Below are 24653 nucleotides of genomic sequence, written 5' to 3'. Positions count from 1 at the left end.
TTGAGACAATAATGGTATTTAAAATAGCTTAATATAGAAGTAAACACATTACGTAAAGCATATAAAGCATAATTATTTATATAGCTTATTAATTAACTATTAATAAGGTTATTTTTTTACTTTATAAAAATTAATTATGCAGAGAGTTCTTAGTTAAAGAAGATTCGAATGCGACTGTGGGGTGTGGTGGGGTGGGAAGTCGCGTTGATGGAAATATTGTATCCCTTTGTACCGTCAAAGAGAAAAAAAAGTAAGTTTCTATTTTATTATATTTACCAAGGAGAATTATTATCCTCCTTGGTGGAACCACTCTACGGCCTCTCATTGGCTGAAGGCTCAAAACGAACTGGCGACAAGCTCGGCCGTAGGCGGCAGCATTCTAGATACATATGAGATTTCGATGGCCAAGAGGAAATAAAAAAGTACTGCCAACTTTTATTAGTGAAGTTGGTGTTGCGTGACGGAGACCGGCCGTTGAACATTTTATAGAAAAACCTATTGAAATACGCCAAAATAATATTATATCGCACAGCCACTTCCTCTTTAAAAATTCTAGAGCATCTACACACGATAAGATAGTTCTTGGAAATAAGAGACTTTTTTCAAAGATAAGCAAATTTTAAAGCTTATTGTCATTGGTTCCATAACAAAAACCGCATTGTAACGTAACAATGGTTACCTCTATCTGTAAACTTATCAAGATAAGAAATGGTATATCACTATATAACGATCATTGATAATAAATTTCTAATCGAAAAACGCTAAACAAGGTTATTTTTTTTTTACTGTTTTGGTATTTATATTGTCAATACACACCCTCAAATTTGCTATATTATATTTATGGTATGTACTTGAGCCCAATAATGGTATTTAAAATAGCTTAATATAGAAGTAAACACATTACGTAAAGCATATAAAGCATAATTATTTATATATCTTATTAATTAACTATTAATAAGGTTATTTTTTTACTTTATAAAAATTAATTATGCAGAGAGTTCTTAGTTAAAGAAGATTCGAATGCGACTGTGGGGTGTGGTGGGGTGGTAAGTCGCTGTCCCTCGTATGTCAGACGATACTGCGGCTAGACACTACAAATACGTGAGTTAGAACTTTTAATTAAATTATTTATACAAGTTGCAGAAGGTAGTTCGTTTCAACCCTTTAAAATGTCGAATTAATTACAATTATATAGATAAATTACGATTTAAACGGATTATATATCATATCGGATTAGTCGTAATCATGTAAACAAAAGTTCTAAATTAAATTTAAATAACTTGTCCTTATTAATTATATTCTAGGGTTCGCCAGCGATAAATAAATTATAGCAATAAATTTAAGGAGTTTAGGGATGGGTGGAACAAATTACGGCTCTTCGTTTTTCCAATTGCAATTCGGATGTACCCAAAAATGGACCCAAATGGACCAAATGTACCCTAAAAACGACCAAAGTCACCATTTTCGCCCCTATGTACCCCATTTCGGACCAAATGTACCCCAAACTGGACCTTTTAGCTTTATTGTAATGTTAAACGCCCATAGAGATCCCCCTAAAAAGAATAATAAACTGGCGGTCCAATTTTGGGTACATTAATTATTTCGGAGAGATAAAACTAATTCTGGCAAACTGCTGCGATTTATAGTGAATGGGAAAAAAAAGCCAATTTCTAGCGATTGGGAGCAATAATAAAACCTTATAATTTGTATACACTCTTCTCTTTTTTTCCCAAAACACTTTTACCGATGACCGCCCGCTATTTTACGGTACGCTTAGGGGCCCGAAAGTGTTTGTCGGCGAAAACCAACTCGAATTGTGCCCGACATTAACTATGACGGGTAGGCTGTTTGCATAACATCGTGTCACCGCCATAGGGGCAGATAACCTATTGACCTAAAATGGGTTAACACCTGGGTTTTATGGGTTATAACATCGTAAATCAGCTAACCTTTTGACCTAAAATGGGGTGCCTCCAGCTATTAACTATGACTGGCCGGCTGTTTGCATAACATCGTGTCAGTCCACACCACCTGCGGAATAGGGGCAGATAACCTATCGTAAATCATCTAACCTATTGACCTAACCTTTTGACCCCGCCGAAAATGTACGCAAAATGGGGCCCCTATAGGGGGTCCGTTTCACACCTATTTAACGGCTGTTTGTATCGTGTCCATAGGGGCAGATAACCTATTGACCTCGTAAATCAGCTAACCTTTTGACCCCGCCGAATATTGCCGCAAAAGGGGGCCCCTATAGGGGCCCGTTTCCCCCGCCCGCAGGTGCCCCTTATCGGCATACGCACTCCCTTATCTCTCTGACGGTTCAGTGCACTGTCAACCGATTTTATTATCATTTTTCATTAAAGGAAGTTTGCAAGAGCATATCTGAATATGTCTCTTTTCATTTTACGTGAGTCATATTTTCTATCACAAATCGAATAGTTAGTTAATCAAGAATCTTGTTATTTTTAAGTTTTAACTGAATTGTTTTGACTTCTACCGCTATAGGCTGATATATCGCTGCATCAAAATACCGGCCTTTTAGCAATGGTCCAGGGTAACAGTTAATTTTGGTAAATCACGGAACAATTGATGTTTTCCTATTTTTGAAATTTACTAAAATTGTTTACACACAATCCCCAAGAGATGTGTGGGTACGTAGCCGCCGCCACCCCCGGAGTTCGGCATAACTCCCCAGCCGTTTGAACTTCAATCGTCAGCAAATATGGGTGCCCTGGAAAAATGTACATATAAAAATTGTAGAAAAAAAAAGTTAAAATGTACATTGAAAAAATTTACACAAAAAGGGAAAAATGAACCATTAAAAATTGTACACAAAAAAGTTAAAATGCACATTGACAAATGTACACAAAAAGGGAAAAATTAGCAATTAAAAATTGTACACAAAAAAGTTAAAATGTACATTGAAAAAATGTACAGAAAAAGGGAAAAATGTACAATGAAAAAATTTACAATGAAAAACCCAATGATGCGGCTTTCTTGTAGGTCATTTTCAATAAAATTTCGAAAGTTAGACATTTTGATCTATATTGCGTACATTTAACCTAGGAAAATATTCTTGGAAATCTTTTCTTTTGTACACTTTTTCTCTAATCCAAATATGAAATCCTCGGTTCCCCATAAAAAAATTGAAGAAGTTGATCATTGGCTAATTTTTGGTTATTATTTTGCGATTTTCGACTTTCTGGCCAATTTGCGGGACCCCATACAGCCCGCATGAGGCGTGTTCTGCTTTTTTAATTTGCTACTAATTGCTTATGATAATACATGCGCCATCTATCTCCAAAAATTGGAATCTTCAATGAAAAGATATACAGTCAACAGTGAGGTGTTGCTGTATCAATTTGGGCGCCCTGGGGTCTATTTTTTGGGCATAAGCTGCATCTCGCACCGTAAGCGATAGAAAGTAAAGTGATACATCAATCGATTAGATATATCATGCCCTCACGGTCACTGTCTTAATTATGGGCACTATGGGGGTCAGATTTTGGGCTTAAGCTATTCCTCGCACTGTGAGGGATGGAAAGGGAATGATGCATCAATGAGTAGGTGATCTCGTGCCCTTGCAGTCGCTGACTCAATTTTGGGCACTAAGGGGCCCGGAAATCGGGCATTGGTGGTTCCTCTTCCTCGCAATACCTGAAAAGAAAATAAACTACGCATCAGTAGCCAGGGTTTAAAAAAACCCAGTGGGTTTTTTAGGGTTTATTGGGTGTTTAAGGGTTTTATTGGGTTTTTTATTTTAAAAATATTAAATATGTTATGTTTATTAAATTATTATTGTTTATTAAATATATTATCATTATTAAATATATTATCATTATTAAATATATTATTGTTTATGAAATATATTATGTTTATTAAATTATTATTGTTTATTAATTTTATTATGTTTATTAAATTATTATTGTTTATTAAATTATTATTGTTTATTAATTACATTATGTTTATTAAATATATTGTTTATTAAATATATTGTTTATTAATTACATTATGTTTATTAAATATATTGTTTCTTGAAAATATATTATATTTTCAAGAAACAATTTAATTTTACAATTTTACATGTGAAAAGGCAATGAAACTTGTGAAAGTCTATAGATATTTCTGAAACTGAAAGATGAAATGTAGGACGTTATAAGAGACAGGCCGAAGACTTGCGAAATTATTCAATTAAACTATTTATTTATAAATATCAAGGGCCAGATACATCTTAATTATATATAACTAATGAATATATTTATTAATTTCTTTAATTAAAGACGTAAATAAACCTTGTTTCCACCAAATATGCTTGGCGGATTTAAAACAGTTTGATTTAAGTAAGTAACTTAAATCGTGATTTAAATCAAATTATTTTTTAAATAACAGATTTTAATTAAATGTTTTGTAATTTATTTAAATCACCCATTCAATCAAAGTCAACGTGCTTATGAATATGTACAAAAGTAGTTTCTGAAGCATTGTCGATTCAGAGCAAACTAATTTACAAATCGTATTTAAATTTAATTCGCATTATTTAAAATTTAGTTTACAAAAGTTAATTCAAATTAATTGAAATTTTAGTTAACAAATGTTAATTCAAATTAATTGATATTTTAGTTAACAAATGTTAATTCAGATTAATTGAAATTTTAGATTACAAATGTTAATTAAGAATAATTTATATTTGACTAAATTAAATTAAATTTAAACTTGAGTTGACTAAATTAAATTTAAACTTGAGTTGTTTAAATTAAATTTAATCTTTAGTTGACTTAATTAAATTTAAACTTGAGTTGACTAAATTAAATTCAAACTTTAGTTGACTAAATTAAACTAAATTTAATTTAAATTTTAGTTGACTAAATTAAGTATTATTTAATTTAAACTTTATTTGATAAAATTGAGTTCAGACTTTAAACTTTAATTGATAAAATTTAATTCCGAATTATTTAAACTTTAATTGATAAAATTTAATTCCGAATTATTTAAACTTTAATTGATTAAATTTAATTCCGAATAATTTAAACTTTAATTGATAAAATTTAATTTAGAATAATTTAAACTTTAATTGATAAAATTTAATTTAGAATAATTTAAACTTTAGTTAATAATAATTATAATAATAATAATCAGCTAGGTTAATACCCAAGGCAGCACCTTAGGCCTAAGTCATCAAGCGACTTTTGAAGCCTTTATTCAGGTGGCCGGGTTACAATGCGTAGGAGGGTGGTGGCAAGCCCTGCATGCCACGCGAGCCAACAGCTCCCTACACTAACTATTACCGTTAACCTCAACAAGTTTTTATGGAAGGGGAAACCGAAGAGTTCGAGGGAAAACCCCTTAAACCAGTGGGGAAAGAACTTGCAAACTCAGCGCAAAAGGAGTTGTTCCGAGTTTCCACCCAGTGCCACAAGCTGGGATCGAACCCGGCTCCTCTTGCTGCGAGGCGAAAGTGCTAACCACCCCACCACCCCACCACCCCACCACCCCACCACCCCACCACCCCACCACCGCACTCCACCCCCACCACCCCACTCCACCCCCACCCCCGCCCCCGCCCCTTAACATTACCTCTGCAAAATATCATTAAATTTGTCAAGGAAGCCATAAAATCATTAAACATAAAAATTAAAATTTAATTGAAATAAAAAGCGATAAATTAATTGCGAAAGAAGTACAAAACAGTGCGACCAAAACGCATTTAGAAAAGTCGACGGACTCAGAATTTGTAATAGGGCGGGTTTTTGTAACAGGTAGGAGCCACGTCCGTAAATTTCCCGTTGGCCTGGCACGTGCGGATCTGTATTCCGCGTAGAAAGTAACCCGGATTGCAAACGTATTTACATTGTCCACCGATGAAATACTGGCAATTTTGAAGAACACCGTTCGGGGGTCTAAGCAACTTTTGACATACCTGGTCGCCTGAAAAGGAAAAATATTAGCGAAAATTAGCAGTAGGTACCGCGTGATGGGTTGTCCACACGAAAGAGTTGTGATGCCACAACTGAATGAGCACTAATTCTATTCAACTCAGTTTGTCAGGCATTTGTTAAGCATTACCATTACGGTGATAGATAGGCCCAGTCATCTGGATACAAAATTGCGACTAATCTTTAAACCAGATTATTAAAAAATCATGTTTTTTTCTGTACAATGAAAAGTGACCGAGAGTAACTCAATTTTCGTGATCTCCTAGATTAAAGTTTATGCCCTTAATGTTATTTCGCACGTTATGATAATTTATTTTCGATTGAACTAAAATAATAAATAATAAATTTAATTCTAAGAAATATTTTCTTAGATATTCCAAAGAATTACTAGTAATTTTCTTCGCAATTATAATTTATAATTATTTAATATTTTCGTTGCTGCTACGATAGTGGAAACTGATTTTGTGTAAAACGGGAAAGCACGCGAGGGGCTTACTACTTGGGATCTGGCATTTATTTTGACTTTTGAAGTACTCTCGAATGCTCTTACGGTTTTGGGTACAAAATCTTTCTTTTGATGGAGCTGGTTCCCATTGGCCACCGCTTCCGCATCTATATATGGTCGTGGCGGGACTGAAGCCTTTATTGCAAGTAATCGTACAGGTCTCGCTTGGCTTACCCGCGGCGCACGAACCCTGAACATTTCCATTGGCGGGAGATTTCAGCGGTGGACAACTATTTTCTGCATTAATATTGAATAATGATATAATTAGACAGTGCAAATCCCGTACACTCTAGAGAAAAATGATTTTAGAAATCTTAAAATCAACTTCAAAATTCCTGGTCGAAAATCCGCTCCAAAATCTCTCAGTCGGCCTATACCAGAAATCTGCACGTAAACCATAAGTGTCTGAAATCTCAAAATAAGTTTCTGATTTCTGAAATCATTTTGAGATGCAAAATGTCAAAGTGTTCGACACTCTGGTGCGAAGACTAGCTTCATTTAAATGCTCGAAATATCAGGGTTGGCAAGAACCAGCCAGATTGGTGTAATCTGGGTTTAACCACCAAAAAATCCATGCTTAAAACCACTTTTTTTTATTAAAAAATATTGAGAAATGAATAAGAAAAATTGAAAATTTTAAATACTATTTATTTCAAATTAAAAATGCAAAATATAATATTCTGCATTTTTTTCATAAAACGAAACTAAAACTTAACCTTCACTTTTTGTCGTCTGCTACGTCGTCTTACGAAGTAGTGAAGGCTAGAAGCAATTGGGGGATTTTAAAATTCATTTTGCACGTGAAAATACGTCGCCATGTTAGGGTATAAAAGCAGGTAAATTAGCTTGCTATACCTCACAATGTAAAGGGTACGGTCACACACAAAAACGTAATTTTGAAATCGGTCAATTTGAGCATTTTCGAATTAATCAGGGCTAGATATAAGCAATTTGAGTGGTTTTAACCGGATACAACAGGTTTTAACCATACTGGATTGTTTTCCTTGTTAAAAAAGAGGGGAATACAACGATATTTAAAAGTGCACAAGATAATGGTTTTATTTTAAAAACAATTTAAAATTTATACCCGACTAGTTTCGGCCGCATTATCGCTCCGTCATCAGGGGGTTTGACCCGTTTATCGTTACATCTCTTAGACTAATAAAAAAAAAATCGAGACTTCAGCCCTAGCGGCACATATTTGTAAATCGAACCACAACATTAAGCCTGAATCTGGAAATTTTTTAAAATCCTGTAAAAATCAATTAGAACTAAATATTTACGAATCTTACTATATTAAAAAATCAGTAGATAAAAATTATTGTTTAAATCGAGACTTAGGACCGGGAGTTGACTATGTAAAAAACTGGAAAAAACGTTTATTCTAAAAAATGACAGTAGCCGAACTTATAAACAAGAGATGTAACGATAAACGGGTCAAACCCCCTGATGACGGAGCGATAATGCGGCCGAAACTAGTCGGGTATAAATTTTAAATTGTTTTTAAAATAAAACCATTTTCTTGTGCACTTTTACACATCGTTGTTTTCCCCTCTTTTTTAACAAGTAATTTTGTGAAAGTCGCTAATAAAAACAACTAAATAACTGGGTTGTTTTATTTTTAAAAAAGCCGTTTTTTTTCCACCCCTGCGAAATATACTTACCGTTTTGAGTACATGAAACGTTCTTTGGTGGAGCTGGTTCCCATTGACCATCTCTTCCGCAAGTATAAACTGAAGTTTTCGGACTGAAGCCTTTTTTGCAAGTAATTGTACAGGTATTGCCTGTTTCCCTCGCCGCGCATGAACCCTGCACATTTCCATTGGCGGGAGATTTCAGCGGTGGACAACTAGCTCTTTTCTCTATTTCAACAATGAAATCATTACGCCGTGCCAAACTAAGACTGTATTTATTTCATGTTGAAATGATCGGCGAGCATCAAGGTCGAATTTGCAACTGACGCGAAAGGGAGGACGCGGAAATGTCACCAGCGTGCGCTGCAATGCCATTGGAAGACGTCATTCATTGATTCATTTAAAGGGAAGGACCTTACTGCTCGAGCATCATCTCAATATAGTCATAATTACCAATAAAAACATTCTTGGCCAAATTGATTGCTAAAATTAGGTACTTACGATCGGGCTTGCAAACAATTTTTATCGGATTTGGGTTCCACGTTCCTCGACGTCCGCAATTAAAAACCGATTTATCCGGACTGAAGCCTTTATTGCAAGTAATCGTACAGGTCTCGCTTGGCTTACCCGCGGCACACGAACCCTGCACATTTCCACTGGCGGGAGCTTCAAGTGCTGGACAACTATTTTCTGCATTAATATTTAATAATGATATAAATAGACAGTGCAAAACCCGTACACTCTAGAGAAAAATGATTTTAGAAATCTTAAAATCAACTTCAAAATTCCTGGTCGAAAATCCGCTCTAAAATCTCTCAGTCGGCCTATACCAGAAATCTGCACATAAACCATAAGTGTCTGAAATCTCAAAATCAGTTTCTGACTTATGAAATCACTTCGAGATGCAAAAGGTGAAAGTGTTCGACAACTTATTGCGAAGACTAGCTTCATTTAAAAGCTCTAAATATACTTACCGTTTTGAGTACATGAAACGTTATTTGGTGGAGCTGGTTCCCATCGACCATCTCTTCCGCAAGTATAAACTGAAGTTTCCGGACTGAAGCCTTTGTTGCAAGTAATTGTACAGATCTTGCCTGTTTCCCCCGCCGCGCACGAACCCTGCACATTTCCATTGGCGGGAGATTTCAGCGGTGGACAACTAGCTCTTTTCTCTATTTCAACAATGAAATCATTACGCAGTGCCAAACCAAGACTGTATTTATTTAATGTTGAAATGATCGGTGGGCAACCGACGCGAAATGGAGGGCACGGAAATGTCACCGGCGTGCGCTACAATGGCTTGATTCATTTAGAGGGATGGAGCTTACTGCTCGAGCATCATCTCAATATAGTCATAATTACCAATAAAAACATTCTTGGCCAAAATGAGTGCTAAAATTAAGTACTTACGATCGGGCTTGCAAACAATTTTAATCGGATTTGGGTTCCACGTTCCTCGACGTCCGCAATTAAAAACCGATTTATCCGGACCGAATCCTTGGTCGCAAATAATTTCGCAGACCATCGATGGTCTCGCTTTCCAACATGAACCTTGGACAGTGCCGTCAGCTGGAGCCACTAATTTTGGACATCTTCCTAGGGCAGGAAAAATGAGAAGAAAACGATTAGGCTTTTAAGAAGAGCGGCCAAAAGTAGTACCTGAATCGAGTTGTCAGTGCCGGCCCGAGGCAAGATTTAGGATGGAGCGAGATACGATTATGCCCCCCCCCCCGTGCTTACCCCTAATATAAAAATATTTTTCCCTCAATTTTTCTTTACCACTGAGGCGCCCCTGAGACTTGGCGTTCGTTCGCCCAATGGCAGGGCCCAGCCTTGCGTGTTGGTACGATAATTAAAAGCTTTGATCATGATTGGAGAATTCACCGATTGTCTTTAATATTTGCAATTATTTTGGGTAAGTCGCATTGGCTTACTTCGTTGAGACTTTGAAGCTCGTAGTTGCGTCAAGGCGAATATAGCTAATATAAAATGAATACATATTAAAGAAATGGTTTTTCATATATACAGTACATGGTAACGGTTACACCTATAACATACCCAGAAACAAAAATAATTTCCAACTCAGTTCTTTAGAGATCTTAATCATGATATCTCACCTAATGTCAAAAAGGACCTCGAACGTACAGCTCTCCTTTTTCACCGACCCAACGTGAAAGTTCAATTGTTCGTAGTTCGTTGATGGTATATTTTACGAAACAATAAATATATTATTGTAAAGCCCTAAATCATGTACTCTTTTATTGCTCAAACCAATATAGTTTACGATTCTTGATAATTGAAAGCCACAACTTATAGTTGTATTCTTTGTAGAGTGTACGGGAAAAGGTGATTTTTTATTTTTCAAAACCTTTTTATTTTATTTTGAAGAACTAAAATATTTACAAATATGACCATTTAAATATATTAAAATATTAATGGTTTTTCCTTTTGAAATTTCCACTTATTGTTTTTGCAATTATTAAGGCTGGACTATTTTAAAATATTATTCCTATTTTGGGGCGGTTTCTGAATGGTTTTTTGACCCATAACTGCTTTTTAAAACATTTTTTGGAGGTGACACAGTGTTTGAAACCTTTGAAGTTACGCTGTCTTACAAATCTCAGATTAAGAAATGATTTGTATAATTTTAGAGGTTACGCGTTTCTTTTTTAAAATCGATTGTTTTGACACTTTTAGGGATGTACCAAAATTTTTTCATTTTGGTGATTACCTTGCTTTGAATTTTTGAACTGAAATGGAAATTCTAATCAAATTTTCAAATGTACCTTTGATAATGTTTGCCGCTAAAATAGATCGTTCGAATACTAACTTAATTTAGTGTAAGGCAGGGCTCCCAGCGAACCTATAATACCTATATTTACCTATAATTCTGAAATGGTCCTATAAAAACCTATAATTCCTTTTTTATCCTATATTTCCTATATTTTTAACATTTTGTTGAAAATTCCACTAAGACAATTTGAAAAAATTTCGGATTGCTTACGTTTTTTTCTCGAAACTCCCGCCTCTATAAATTTGTGCCAAAGGTTTTATATGAAAGTGGTAGATTATCTGATCAAAAACTCTCAAATCTCCAAAAATATGTTTAAAAATTTACAATTTCTAAAACAGAGTGAAACCAAGTGAAACCAAGAAGCATTTTAGCTTAGAGAGATTGTAAGAGTGGCAAACTACTACAATTGGAAGGGTTAAAAATTGACGAATCTCAGCGGATCGACCACTTTTGGCGTGAGGTAGAAAGAATTGAAACAAGTATGGGACACATAAAATAAATTTTAAAAGTGGTCCAGGTTGCTTTATGTATTTAAGTTTAAGTATCCGTGAATTTGGATCCTATGAAAACCTATATATTGAGAATTTTAAACTTATATTTAACCTATAATTTAGGGATTACAAACCTATAATACCTTTAATTTTTAGAGGGTATTGGCTGGGAGCCCTGTGTAAGGTAATAGTTCGGTAGCTCCTTCGTACGTCCTCACAGTTTTAATTTTTTGGACACGCTTGGCAAACTCCGCGCTGTCAGTATGAAGGACGCGGAATAAATTAAATTGGGGATCGCGTAATGGAAGATATAAAAAGTGTTTCATATAATATCCGGAGTCGCTTCAAAGTCATTACGTCGCTAAAAAGGATGTTTTAAATTATATCGCTGGGCTTCGTTGTTAATTTCTCGCGGAGTTTGAACTCCGCGTAAGCAGACGAGGTTCCCTTAATCGGCTTAATTTCGCGACAGACACGACCTTCATGCCGACACAAACCCGCCGACGAGAGAAACGCGGGACGATTTTACTACGGACCCAAAACGGGAACTTTAGCCGGAGCTATGGCAATATATGACGAGCAACTAAATCCGCAATAATTGATTTGTTACAAATTTCAGATCAGATCTGAGCGCAAAATAATCCACTCCTTCTTTAGGGCTAAGCGAGAGGTTATTCACTTAAGTAATCAATTGCAAAACGTCCGAGGAATCTATTTTTTGAATTGAGTAATCATTTTCTATTTGAGGAAATCGAAAATAAGTAGTATTCACTAGTAGTAAATATAATTCATCAGTAATAGCTAGCAATCATTATAATTCATCAGTAATCACTGATAATAACAATCGTTTAATATTCAAACGTAATCAAATTATAATCAAAGGTATTTACTTGTTAAAAAGTAATCCTTTTTTTGGGGAAATCAAAAATCTGTAGTAATCCCCAGAAATCACGGTAATCGGTGGTATTCTAGAGAAATCAGGATAAATCTAAACAAATTATGGTAATTATAGTAATAATTCTGGGAACAATAGAAATCATGGAGAATCGACGTATTTATGTAGTAATGGGTAATCAAGTGTAAAATATTGTTCTTAGTGAGTAACCCACTCAAAACGATTACTGCATAAAATATCAGATTCCTATTAAAGACTAATCGCTTCCGAATATTTAGACTATTTTACGCTGTATTCTCGTTAAATGGAGAATAATTTCACATCTTCCAAATATATAGTTCATTTATATTTATTTTATAATTTTTCCTAAACTTCGATTGTCTGTCTTCCTATAACTTCCAATAACTTCCAATCATTTGTTAATTTTATTATATTTTTCTATTTTTCGTACTTCACGCTTCGCTTTCAATATAGCCAACCTAAAGCATTAATTTCATTTGCATTTATGGCTGGCTAGTGTTTTAAAATGAAAATGCAATATTGCTTTCAAACATTTATCTAGTCACAAAGTCTGTGAGGGTTTCGTATTAAATGTAATATTATTATTAAACCAAAGTTGATTTAAAAGCATTTGTTTTATCTTCGTTAAAATTATTTCTATAATTTCCTATAAATGCACCTGAGAGTTCCTATAATTTCCCATAAAATGACTATAAATTTCCTATTTTTCCTTTATAAAATGGAGGGTTTCCTGTGGTCAACTTCCCTGTGGCTATCAATATTTTAGTTTAAACTGCTACAGTACCTGGAAAATCTAGAATAACTCAGGTAAATCAGGGAATTTCACAAAATGTCTTTTAAAAATTCTTAAAAAGTCGGGGAATTTAATTTTGGTTGCAAAAGAATTTTCTTTAGTAAATTATAGATTAAAAATGAAAAAATTTCGTTGACAAATATTAAGGTAATTTGAATCTAACAAATTTTGACAACCCTGCTAAAAGCAAAAATTGAAGCCCATAACTGGAATTTGATTTAAAGACTGCAATAGTGAATGGTACTTTTGCAGCTTTAATCCGGGGAGGCTGAACAAAAAGTCGATTTAAGGGGAAAATAACCTCTGGTATTTCTGTCGCCCTGCCGTAAAAGCACCTATAGCTTTTGACATTTTCGGTGCTGCTTAGTGGTTGGTTTCTTAGGTAAATCCATAAAATTGCTGGGTTCGTAAGTAAAGAAAGCTTTGATGGTTTATATTCCTTTTAACCTGAAATTCGGTGTATTTCAAAATAGACCTAAAAAGTCAAGGGAAGGTCAGGGAATTCAAGAATTTGTAGAAAGCAAGGGAATATAAATTGGTCTGGAACATTTTATAAAAGTAGCATAAAAAACCTAAGGCTGCAAACGTATTTTTTTGTTAAAACTTAACGTGAAGAATCACTTTAATACTGAAATACAAACTGTGGTAAATTCATTAACTACTAATAGAAGTGGAGTATAAAAGTAAAACTTTATCATTATGACCTTGAAAAGGTCAGGGAAAATCTTTCAAAATGGTCAGCGATAAATCAGGTAATTTGAATCTAAATATATCACGACTACCAATATTACTGGTGACCAACATTTTGCCCATGTACCAGCGTTACCAAGTCCTAAAAATCAAATTATCGTACCATGACAAAGAGTTATCGATTTCATTACAATTGGCGGTAAATTTTGAATTTTGTCGTAGTATTGACGTAAAATTTGAGGAATCAAACTTTTTTAATAACGATTAAATAATAATAATCAGCTAGGCTAATACCCAAGGCACCACCTTAGGCTTAAGTCATTAAGCGACTTTTAAAGCCATTAATTCAGGTGGCCGGGTTACAATGCGTAGGAGTGTTGTGGAAAGCCCTTCACGCCACGCGATTCAACAGCTCCCTTCACTAACTATTACCTTTAAGTTTTGGTGGAAGGGGAAACCGAAGAGCTGGAGGGAAAACTCCTTCAACCAGTGGGGAGAGAACTTGCAAACTCAACGCGGAAGGAGTTGTTCCGAGTGTTCACCGAGGCCAAAGTGCTAACCACTCCGCCTATTTGAAACAAAAATCTAATGTTAAAAAGGTGTTGAATTCGAGGGGCAACTCACTCCAATAGGACACCCTCGTATGATTAAATCATGATTAGATAAGATTAAAATTAAATCGTTATCTTTGGCTGTACAAAGATATAAAACGATTAATTCGTGATTATTAGTATACCCTCGGTTGAATTATCGAAAATAGCCTGCTATGGGTGTTTCAAAAGGTTATGCAAAAAATTGAAGGAGTTGTTGGGGGTGAGTTTAGAAGAATACCTGTTTTTCCCCATTTTCCTACCATGAGTTAAAAGAGCGCCAGACAGCTTCAAAGTGTGGCCTACTAGCCCCTGGAAGTAAACCGCAACAAGCGCAAAACCAAGCAGCTGGGACTTTAAATACTATTTAAGTTTACTTTGTTACGCTGGTTACCTCGATTGGTTTACAAAGTCCTTTTTTTACCTATCACATAAACCCAAACCTTAATGTTCGCATTTCCGTGCTGCTTGGTTTTGAACTTGTTGCAGCCTACTTCCAGGGGCAAGTAGGCCACACTTTGAAGTTCTCTGGAAAATGGGAATAAACAGGCATATTTCTCAACTCACCCCTACAACACCTTAAAATTTTTCCATAACCTTTTGAAACACCCTGTATAAATACACCGTAGATATAATGGTAAGGTTCAATAATTATCGTACGTCTGGCAACGCTGTCATGTACGCACCTCCGAAGTTTGAATTTGTCTAGCCCGGACTTGTTTTCGTTTCACGCGCGTGCCTTCCTTTGTCAAAGATAATTAAAATAATAATGAGAGGAGAGAGAGGTGGATCGATACAACTTATTCGGCGGTCGAGCGAAGGGGTCGGGGTGGGGGGAAATGTCGTTCACGTCATTCAAAGGAGCTTCCAGAGATAACACGCGTTATATAATATTCAATTTAGTTTCTTTCGTTTTCACTGCAGCGCTGAACCGGATCGATTCCGAGATAAATTTGGATCCCCGACAGATAAGATTAGAATATTACACTGGAAAATATAGGTAGACAACCATATATTTCCTTATGGGCGGTTTTTATTATTGTTACTATTATCAGAATTATATTATGTAGCCGTCCTTTTAAATGAAAAATATCTAATGCGATCGGGGGAGGCAAATAAACGCGAATAAAAGAGGGTACGCGATAATTTGTTGCTCACGTTATCGGGAATTTTTCGATTACCCTTTTCATTTCAGAGAAGCTCACTAGCCGCTCGATTTTCATCTGCTAAGCAGACGTCTTGTGCTTTCAAATAAAGAATCGTCTGCTTTGGAAATGATTAAAAGTGATAATTAATCAGATAATTTAATTTAAATTACGCACATTTAATATGTATACACTAGAATTAAAAGATTTAGCCGCCTGGCATTCGTTGAAAAAAAAGGTCCGCGATATGGCCAGTTTTGAAAACGCAATGAGAAATTGAGGTGATTGATGTTTTATACAAATAGGGAAATTACAGACATTTAGCGCTTTTACCGAAACGCGTACTGAGAACGCATTTAGCGGGTACATTTCGGGACAAGCACGATTTTATTATGATATTTTTGTTGTGTCAGGTTCATTGTTCATGGTCTAATTAAAAATTATTTAAGATAATTAATAAATTTAAAAACTCCTGCTATAAGGGAGGTATTTACTTCGACTTAGCTGAAGATGGCGCAACACAACACTAGGGGGCTTACCAGTAGCGCCATCTTCTGCTTAGTCGGTGTAGAAATCTTGTTCTTTATCTATTTTGTTCTGCATATAATATCTACTCATGTATATTGTCTACTTATGATATTTTATATTATGTTATGTTATGCTATATGTTATATTTTATATTATGTTATGTTATATGCTATTTTATGTTATGTTATATTATGTTATTTTATATGTCATTTTATGTTATGTTATATAATATACTATTTTATGTTATGTTATATGCTATTTTATATTATGTTATACTATGATATGTTATATTATATTATTATTATATTATATATATATTATATATATATTATATTATATTATATTATATTATATTATATTATATTATATTATATTAAAATAATATTATATTAAAATAATAACATTGCTTGGAAGATTCCCTGATAAATTGTATAGAATGGCATAACTCACTGCAAACGTTTACTGCTCGGAAATACTACAGCATCTGATTTTTCTAACCGACTCATTAACTGAAACCCGAAGCATTTTTTCACTTGACTTAAAACGGATGAAAACATTCTTTGTAGAATATAAATTATATAAAGTAATCGAGACCAACCCTAGAGGGACAGAGCGGAAAAATCCACAACCCTTCATTACTATAATGACTAATTAACGCTTGGAGAAAAAAGTATAGAATTTAATGACCTGAATAACATCAGAGACCTTTACGAATAGCTGTTTGTTTGTGTTTATACTATATTACAAACATCTCAGGCATCAAGTTTCTATAAACAATGTTGTGTTTGTTACCCACGCGACTCCACTTACAACGTAAGAAAATACAATTTTCGAAATTTAGCTCTAGTAACCTCTTAATTAAATGCTACTAATTGCAATTTAATTCGTAGCAGTTTTTGAATTTAATTAAAATATTCCCAACGCATGAGGGGGATAATCCCTAATTATAAATAAATACATTGTTGATGACAATTTTAATGGAACTTTCTAACAAAACACTGATTCCAAAAACTCTGGCAAAAATTATGTAATCAGAGGAAGCAAAGAGCTAATTTATCCGTAATTCGTAGCTTTCAAGGTGTGTATTTTCAGCAACCGCTGCCGGTAAACAACGGATCAGAAAATGGATTTAAGATATCCCGATTTGTTTCTTGTAGTATATATAATATTCTTCGCGAATCTTGTCTAGTTACGCATTCATTCTGTATTTAGATAGTTAAAGAAGAGTTATGTGGGACCTTCTTTTCGATCCAAGGCTTAATCTCGAATCGTCGTACTACCTCACGAGTGAAAATCTTGGCTGTAAACCCTGCCCGTTTCTATCATCGAGGGCTTCGAGGCCACAGCCCAGCCCAGTCTTAGACGTTCCAAGTGTAAACATTTATGATTTCCTATTTGACACAATTAACCTCTCTATTAGCGTATGACTTTATAAAAGGAAAATCTTGGTTTGCATAGGGTTGTTGAATATTTATATATTTTTTTAAAATAGATTTAAATTTGATTTTTATAAATTTTTTGATTTTATTAATTTTTTAATGTTTTATTTCTGTTTTTCTTGACAATTTCATTAACAATTTGAGTACATCGGTAATGTAAACTACAACTCAAATCAATCTAAATAAATTAAAATTTTAATTAAAAATTAAATTTAACTGAATTTGCCCTGATTTGGCATTGCTAAAGAATCTACGTTCGTAAATTTTTCATAAATACTTTGAAGCAAATTTTAATGATTTAATTGTGAGCTCATGTTTTGCCAGAGCTGCCAAAACATAATGAAGTTCTTCTTTGTTTTCCTGCTTGAAACTTTCTAGCCGGCAGGTGTACTTTGACGTCCACGCGCCCTCGTGGCATAGAAAGCTTCGATTTCCGCCTAACAGTCGCTTCAAAACTTAGTCTTAGAAAAATAAAATAGGAAATACCCTTCGGACTTTTTCGTTGCGCTATGTTATTTGAGCGTCTTGAAAATATGCAGATTCTTTGCATCATTCTTTATCTAGTTTATTTCCTAAATTGAATGGGCGGTCTTTCATTTGGGAAATTGTTACAAAGATGTATAATGTGTGTCATTATTAATTTATTAAGATGGTTATTCATTTAGGTTTTAAAAGGGCTAACAATTTTATTCAATTGAAAAGATAGCTTTGTTTAAGCAATGTTTTTATATGGTTCTGGCTTATAATTATCCGCTAGTTATATTATAAATTTGGTATAAAAACATAATTTGAATACTTAAATATAAACTAAAATATATTCATTCACTATTGATAGAGGTAAAATGTAAAGTTAAAACTTGTCTCATTATGACCTTAAAAAGGTTAGCGAAAATCTAAAAAAATTATCTGGGGAAATGAATTTGAAAATATTGCGGCTTGATTTATTATAAAATGATCAGAGATAACTTGGTCAAAATTTAATATTCAGTGTATTTCAAATTTATTTAAATCTAGAAACGTTAATATAAATGAATTATAATTGTAATTATATTTCATTGTTAGTTGATAATTTTTAAATAAAGTATAAATAACATAACACATTGTTTATTAGAGTAAGAAGCGGACAACTTTTTACCGTGGCAGAGTTCACGTTTTGATAAAACCCCTTGAACATGAATGGGGAAATTAAGGGGAATTAAAAAAAACAATACTACTTTTTCGAAAAAGAAATATTCCCTTGTCACAATATAATAAGAAACTATAAAAATAAATAATAAACTGTAAAACAAATTATAAACTATAAAAAAAAAATAATTAACTATAAAAAATAAATAATAATCTGAAAAAATAAATAATATAACTATAAAAAATAAATAATAAACTATATAAAATAAATAATAAACTATAAAAAATAAATAATAACTATAAAAAATAAATAATAACTATAAAAAATAAATAACTATAAAAAATAAATAACTATAAAAATAAATAACTATAAAAAATAAATAATAAACTGTAAAAAATAAATAACAAACTGTAAAAAATAAATAACTATAAAAATTAAATAATAAACTATAAAAATAAATTAAACTTAAAAATAAATGATAAACTATAAAAAGTAAGTTGATAATTTTTAAATAAAGTATAAATAACATAACACATTGTTTATTAGAGTAAGAAGCGGACAACTTTTTACCGTGGCAGAGTTCACGTTTTGATAAAACCCCTTGAACATGAATGGGGAAATTAAGGGGAATTAAAAAAAACAATACTACTTTTTCGAAAAAGAAATATTCCCTTGTCACAATATAATAAGAAACTATAAAAATAAATAATAAACTGTAAAACAAATTATAAACTATAAAAAAAAAAATAATTAACTATAAAAAAAAATAATTAACTATAAAAAATTAACTATAATCTGAAAAAATAAATAATATAACTATAAAAAATAAATAATAAACTATATAAAATAAATAATAAACTATAAAAAATAAATAATAACTATAAAAAATAAATAATAACTATAAAAAATAAATAACTATAAAAAATAAATAACTATAAAAATAAATAACTATAAAAAATAAATAATAAACTGTAAAAAATAAATAACAAACTGTAAAAAATAAATAACTATAAAAATTAAATAATAAACTATAAAAATAAATTAAACTTAAAAATAAATGATAAACTATAAAAAGTAAATTATAAACTATAAAAATAAATTATAAACTATAAAAATAAATTATAAACTATAAAAATAAATTATAAACTATAAAAATAAATGATAAACTATAAAAAATAAATGATAAACTATAAAAATAAATGATAAACTATAAAAATAAATGATAAACTATAAAAATAAATGATAAACTATAAAAAGTAAATCATATACTATAAAAAGTAAATGATATACTATAAATTATAAAAAATAAACTTTCGTATTTATTAAATGTGTAAGGAAAACTTATATCTGAGTGTAGACTTTGCGTAATCGTGTACCAACTATACTCTTACAAGATTCACCTACACGTTTTCAAAGGATGGCTTAACCTGTCTACCTTTACTTTCAGAGAGAGAAAAATCATACGTGAAGTATAGTATGAGACAAATCCTCTTTCTGCGTTGAGTTTGCAAGTTCTCTTCCACTGGTTAAAGGGTTTTTCCCCGAGTTCTTCGGTTTCCCCTTTCCATAAAAACTTGTCGAGGTTAACGGTGATAGTTAAGTAGGGATCTGTTACTCGCGTGGCATGAAGGGTTTGCCACCACCCTCCTACGCATTATAACCCGGCCACTTGTTTAAAGGCATTATAAGTCGCTCAAAAAATGGGATAAAACAGGCATACTACAACTCCTTACAATTTTTGCATAACCTTTTAAACACCCTGTATGTGCCGTTACTATTTTGATACTTAAATACTTCGAAACAATTTAAACTTTAATTTTTTTAGGACTTCTTTAAATGACATATCGTGCCAATTTATTATCAATATTTATTAAATTAGTATTCGTTTTTTATGTGATTTCAGGAATCTGTAACGTTATGTACGCTGGGAATAGGCACGGCCTTTGGAGAGAGTGTTTTGGAGAGCGAGCCGCATCAAGCGACTGTCGTCACGAACGAACACTGCGAGCTGCTGCGCATTGAACAAAGGGACTTCCAGCAACTATGGGAGGTAATTCACCATCACCGGCGCGCCCTGCTTTGTGCAGTTTCAATCTAACTGAGCCGTTTGGCGCCATCTATTCTTATATGCCACCACTAGATTTAAGAAATTACAGGTTTAAATTATTCGCTTCTTTGGCGCATTTAGTGTAGGGCAAATAGAGTTAATATTTTTGAAGGGATGCACCGATATATCGGCGAATTTTTCTAATACTGGTATCGGCCAATATCGGCTTAAACGAAGCCGATATTGGCCGATACCGGTATTCGAAAAATATTTGCAGGAAAAACATTTAAAAATAATAAAATTATCGATTAACTACCTAATGATAATATTTTATTGCCACAACCTGACATTTCCCTTTAAAAAGGCAAGTTCTTCAACAATGCTTGGCTTTAGTCTATTTCTTAATTTTTTAAGTAACTTTCCGGTTGTACTAAATAGTCTTTCACTATCAACACTGGATGCAGGTGCCGATAGATAGTACTGTTATGATAGATGACTTAAAATAATATCGGCCGATATTATCGGCCACGTATAGCCGATATATCGACTGTACCCATATCCGTGCATCCTTAATATTTTGTAAGATGACGTCAGAGTTGAACCTAAAGGCTCTGACGAATAATTCGTAAAAGCTTAATTTTGTTGCATAAGCCAACTCAATTGAAAGCAGCAGACGAATTTATATAGCAGAAAACAATTCAAACCAATCAGACATTTTTCTATCTGACTTACACCGATTGCCCCTACTATCGAGCCAGATTAAAAATGTTTATGTAATATAAAATTATATAATTTAATTTTACTTAGAATTCAATAGATGGCGTTTCGTAGTGAACAGCCTTTACTTAGTCGAATATAAATTTTACGCTAAGAATCATATGAGTTCCACAAGTGGTCGTTAGATGGTGCGACGAGATTCCATACATATTCTTTGTCACTAGGAGTAGATAGCGTTTGTGACTAACGTGTTGCAATTCTTTATACGGTAAAGGCAATAAAATGCTCGTGGTATGAATCCTGGGACGCTAAAAATAATCTCAATAGATCTGATTTAAATCAATTTGAATTAATTCAGTGATTTAAAACGCGATTTACATCTTATGATTTAAAAAAACATTTAAATAATTTAAATGCATTTTTGAAAATGTACGATGGAAGTTAATTCACAGCCAATTCAATTATATTAAATTTTTTTAATAATAATTAAATTTAATGTCGATTAATTTAAATTTTAGTTTACATTACCGTTGCCCTTACATTATTAAGGAATTTGTAAATAAATCAGGCATAAAACCTTAGGAAAACTATCAAATTAAAAAATTAATTTCCGATTTAAATCAAATAAATCGATTTAAAAAAATCAACACCCCTTTTTTAAATTCATTTTCCATTTCTCGTAACTAAATTCGCTTTACGTTATTTCGTTACTTCTTTTATTCGGCCTACTGTTCGACAACTTGGCAACGCCTTTGTAGAGCAGCCGTTTAAGCAATAACTTATTGAAATCAAATTGAAAAATCGTTATAACGCCCATACATATTTATTAGCCTTTATTGAAGGGAAAAATATGATAAAAGCCAAGGGGAAAATGGGTCACCACACGTTGTCAAATTACGACTCGTGTTATCCTCTTTTCCTCGCTGTAGTTTTCAGTACGGCGAAACCCTTTTGCATCGAACGAGGGAGCGCCGAAACTACACGAAAAATCAATTAACTAATCACACCGCCCCCTAAATGAAAATCTAAAATTTCTCTTTTTAAAATCACCAAAGCGTATACTATACCACAGCCGGGATAAACATATTGGTCTTTTAAAAGGGCAAAATGCGTTTCTCGCTACTTCCAAAAGCGGGATTAGTATTAGGATAATTATTGCGCCGTGTTATCCATAGCGTCGTTGATTTCCTATTAAATTCGGCGCGTATTTGACGAAAGAAACTCCTCATTGAAAGGGCTCGACGCGTAGGCGCCCGGGGGAGCTGGTCGCCGGTCGAGTTTCCGAATTGACGAGGGTGTTGCTATTCTATTACGATTCCTTTAGAATGTGGGTGTCTGACGAGCACGTGGGTGCCGTGTTTGGATTCGCCAGGATGCTCCCTCAAAAATCGTCCTTTATAGAGAAACATCCCGCGCTATGTAGATCTTTTCGAAATCGAGTTGCTTTGAAAGAGGAAAAAAAGCGGGAAAAATGTTTTGAAAAACATCAAAGGGGAAATTTCGCTCGCTTAAAGTGGAGTGTCGTTCGTGCTATTCCATTTGGTCGGGCTCCTTGGCGGCTCTTCGCCAGAAAACGAAGCGGCTCTCGGATGGCGCGCTCTTCTCTCTCGTCGACGTCAAATTGGAAAAGCGCGCGTCAAAGTTTTCTTTTGTAAAAAGTGGGCCGCTCTCCAAAATAGCGTTTGCGTTGTCCCAGAAATCGAAGCTCCGTCGCTGTTGTTTCTGTATTGAATGTCCATCGCGCCTCCTCTTCTCGGTGAGTTACGCTTCTTATTCCTCAAAAAACGCCATTGTCCGAGTTAGATTGATGTACGGCTTACGCCACGCGCGACGCTAATTGAGGTCGAAAGGTCGTTGAGCTCCGCGGAATGCTGCGATACCAAGACTGCGCGGAGCATTTCACAACTTCCGAGCGTGAATTCCAAGCGTGGCAACTGATGCTTCGCGAAACAGATCTTAAAGAAAAACTATAGAATCTAAATTATCTAAATAAGTTGATTCAAATTTTGTTTCTTCGCCAAGTCAATGTAAAATACGTACAAAGGAGTGTGAACACGTGCGAAGTATGTTCTTTAAGAAGATTTATGAGGTATTTCTTACGCTCGCGTCTTTTACTAAACCTAACGATTTACGGATATTTGGGTCTTTCTGGGCTTACCAAAAACCGAAATCAGCAGTGGCGTAACTAAGATCTCAGGGGATAGCCCGCAAAAAACTCCTTTTGGAGACCCGTCTTATCCTAAAGACCATTTTTCCCGACGTTAATTACGCCACTGAACTGAATTTTTGTAGCGTATCCTTCAAAATTAATAGACAGTAAATCTTTTCAAAAATCACGGCTTTTATTTTTCTGATATGACAGGTATATGAGTAATTTTGCACCAATGATTCCAATGAAATCTAGACAAGAAAAGCTGTAAAATGTACTGGTGTTTTACAACTTCTGACGCAGGATTTTAAGATAGTGACGCGCATCAGGGAAAGCGCTTTATTCGCGATCAGTCAGTGGCAAAAATGGATACCAAGGCTACAAATGCTTGAAGATGTTTTTGACCATTGGCATTATGTTGCCTATTATTTTTTACAAGGTATTTATCATTTTAAGAGTTGAAATGTCACCTGTCACTCCCCAAGGGGTACTATATCTCCTTTCGCTGTTAATTACACCCGTAAAACTAATTTTCCTCTAGTGCTTAAAATAATTATATAATCAAAAATATATTTATTTGTATTGGAGGTAAACCATTGTGACAAAACCGTTGAAGTTGATTGGGGAAAAATAAGCTGTATATATTTAAATAATTGGAAATTTTAAATTAAGACAATGGTGTAATAGATTTTAAATTTAATACGTAAGAATGTTTACTTTTTTATTATTTTTATTATTTTTTTTCACGTTGGTTAAATTATAAGAAGGTCAATGTTTGTATATGTACAGGGTGTCCGGAATTGCTCGGACTGGACATTTTTATCAAAAACTACAAAAGTTAAAGTTGCGAAATTTTTAGGGTATTACTTTTAGTATTTACATACACATTTTCAGAAAAATCGGAAAATATTTTCACGTTTTTCAAAAATTTAGTTTTTGGCAGGAAAACCTTCAAAAAAAGTTGTAGAGAATTATCGAAAATGTACAATAAAGTTGGAGATACGAGGAAATGAAAAAAGAGTTTTGTAGGTAAATGTCAGAAATGGCTTAAATGGTTCATATTTTTTAAATTAAAAGGATATTTTTATTCATCCAAAGTGAGGTTCTATGATTCCTCCGTTAACCGCGATACAAGTTTCGGCACGAGTGAGAA

The 24653-nt window shown here is 33.5% G+C and overlaps 2 protein-coding genes across 3 annotated transcripts in view; one reads left to right on the top strand and one right to left on the bottom strand.

Moving 5' to 3' along the window:
* Nucleotides 1-24653, top strand: part of Epac (Exchange protein directly activated by cAMP) — a 113478-nt gene that overhangs the window by 51843 nt on the left and 36982 nt on the right. The window contains exon 4 of the mRNA XM_090159646.1: nt 20491-20637. Coding sequence (XP_090015772.1) covers nt 20491-20637 — 147 coding nt within the window. The remainder of the gene's footprint in view (nt 1-20490; nt 20638-24653) is intronic.
* LOC149925347 (P-selectin-like) lies at nt 5622-10268 on the bottom strand. 2 transcript variants are annotated; one of them, XM_090159647.1, is made up of 8 exons: nt 10134-10264; nt 10010-10054; nt 9486-9671; nt 9050-9247; nt 8577-8765; nt 8106-8303; nt 6487-6678; nt 5622-5928 (listed from the first exon to the last, which is right to left on the bottom strand). In XM_090159647.1, the coding sequence occupies exons 1-8, from the start codon at nt 10180-10182 to the stop codon at nt 5726-5728; spliced, it is 1260 nt and encodes a 419-aa protein (XP_090015773.1). In that variant the 5' UTR covers nt 10183-10264; the 3' UTR covers nt 5622-5725. The 2 variants fall into 2 exon arrangements, with proteins under 2 accessions (XP_090015773.1, XP_090015774.1); XM_090159648.1 differs by lacking the exon at nt 6487-6678 and having other exon boundaries at nt 10134-10268.

The sequence above is a fragment of the Leiobunum rupestre genome, chromosome 10, assembly GCF_980474605.1.
Source record: "Leiobunum rupestre chromosome 10, qqLeiRupe1.1.hap1, whole genome shotgun sequence".
Lineage (NCBI taxonomy): Eukaryota > Metazoa > Arthropoda > Arachnida > Opiliones > Sclerosomatidae > Leiobunum > Leiobunum rupestre.
The sequence above is the reverse complement of the archived record's forward strand: the minus strand, read 5'-3'. Positions and strand labels throughout refer to the sequence as shown.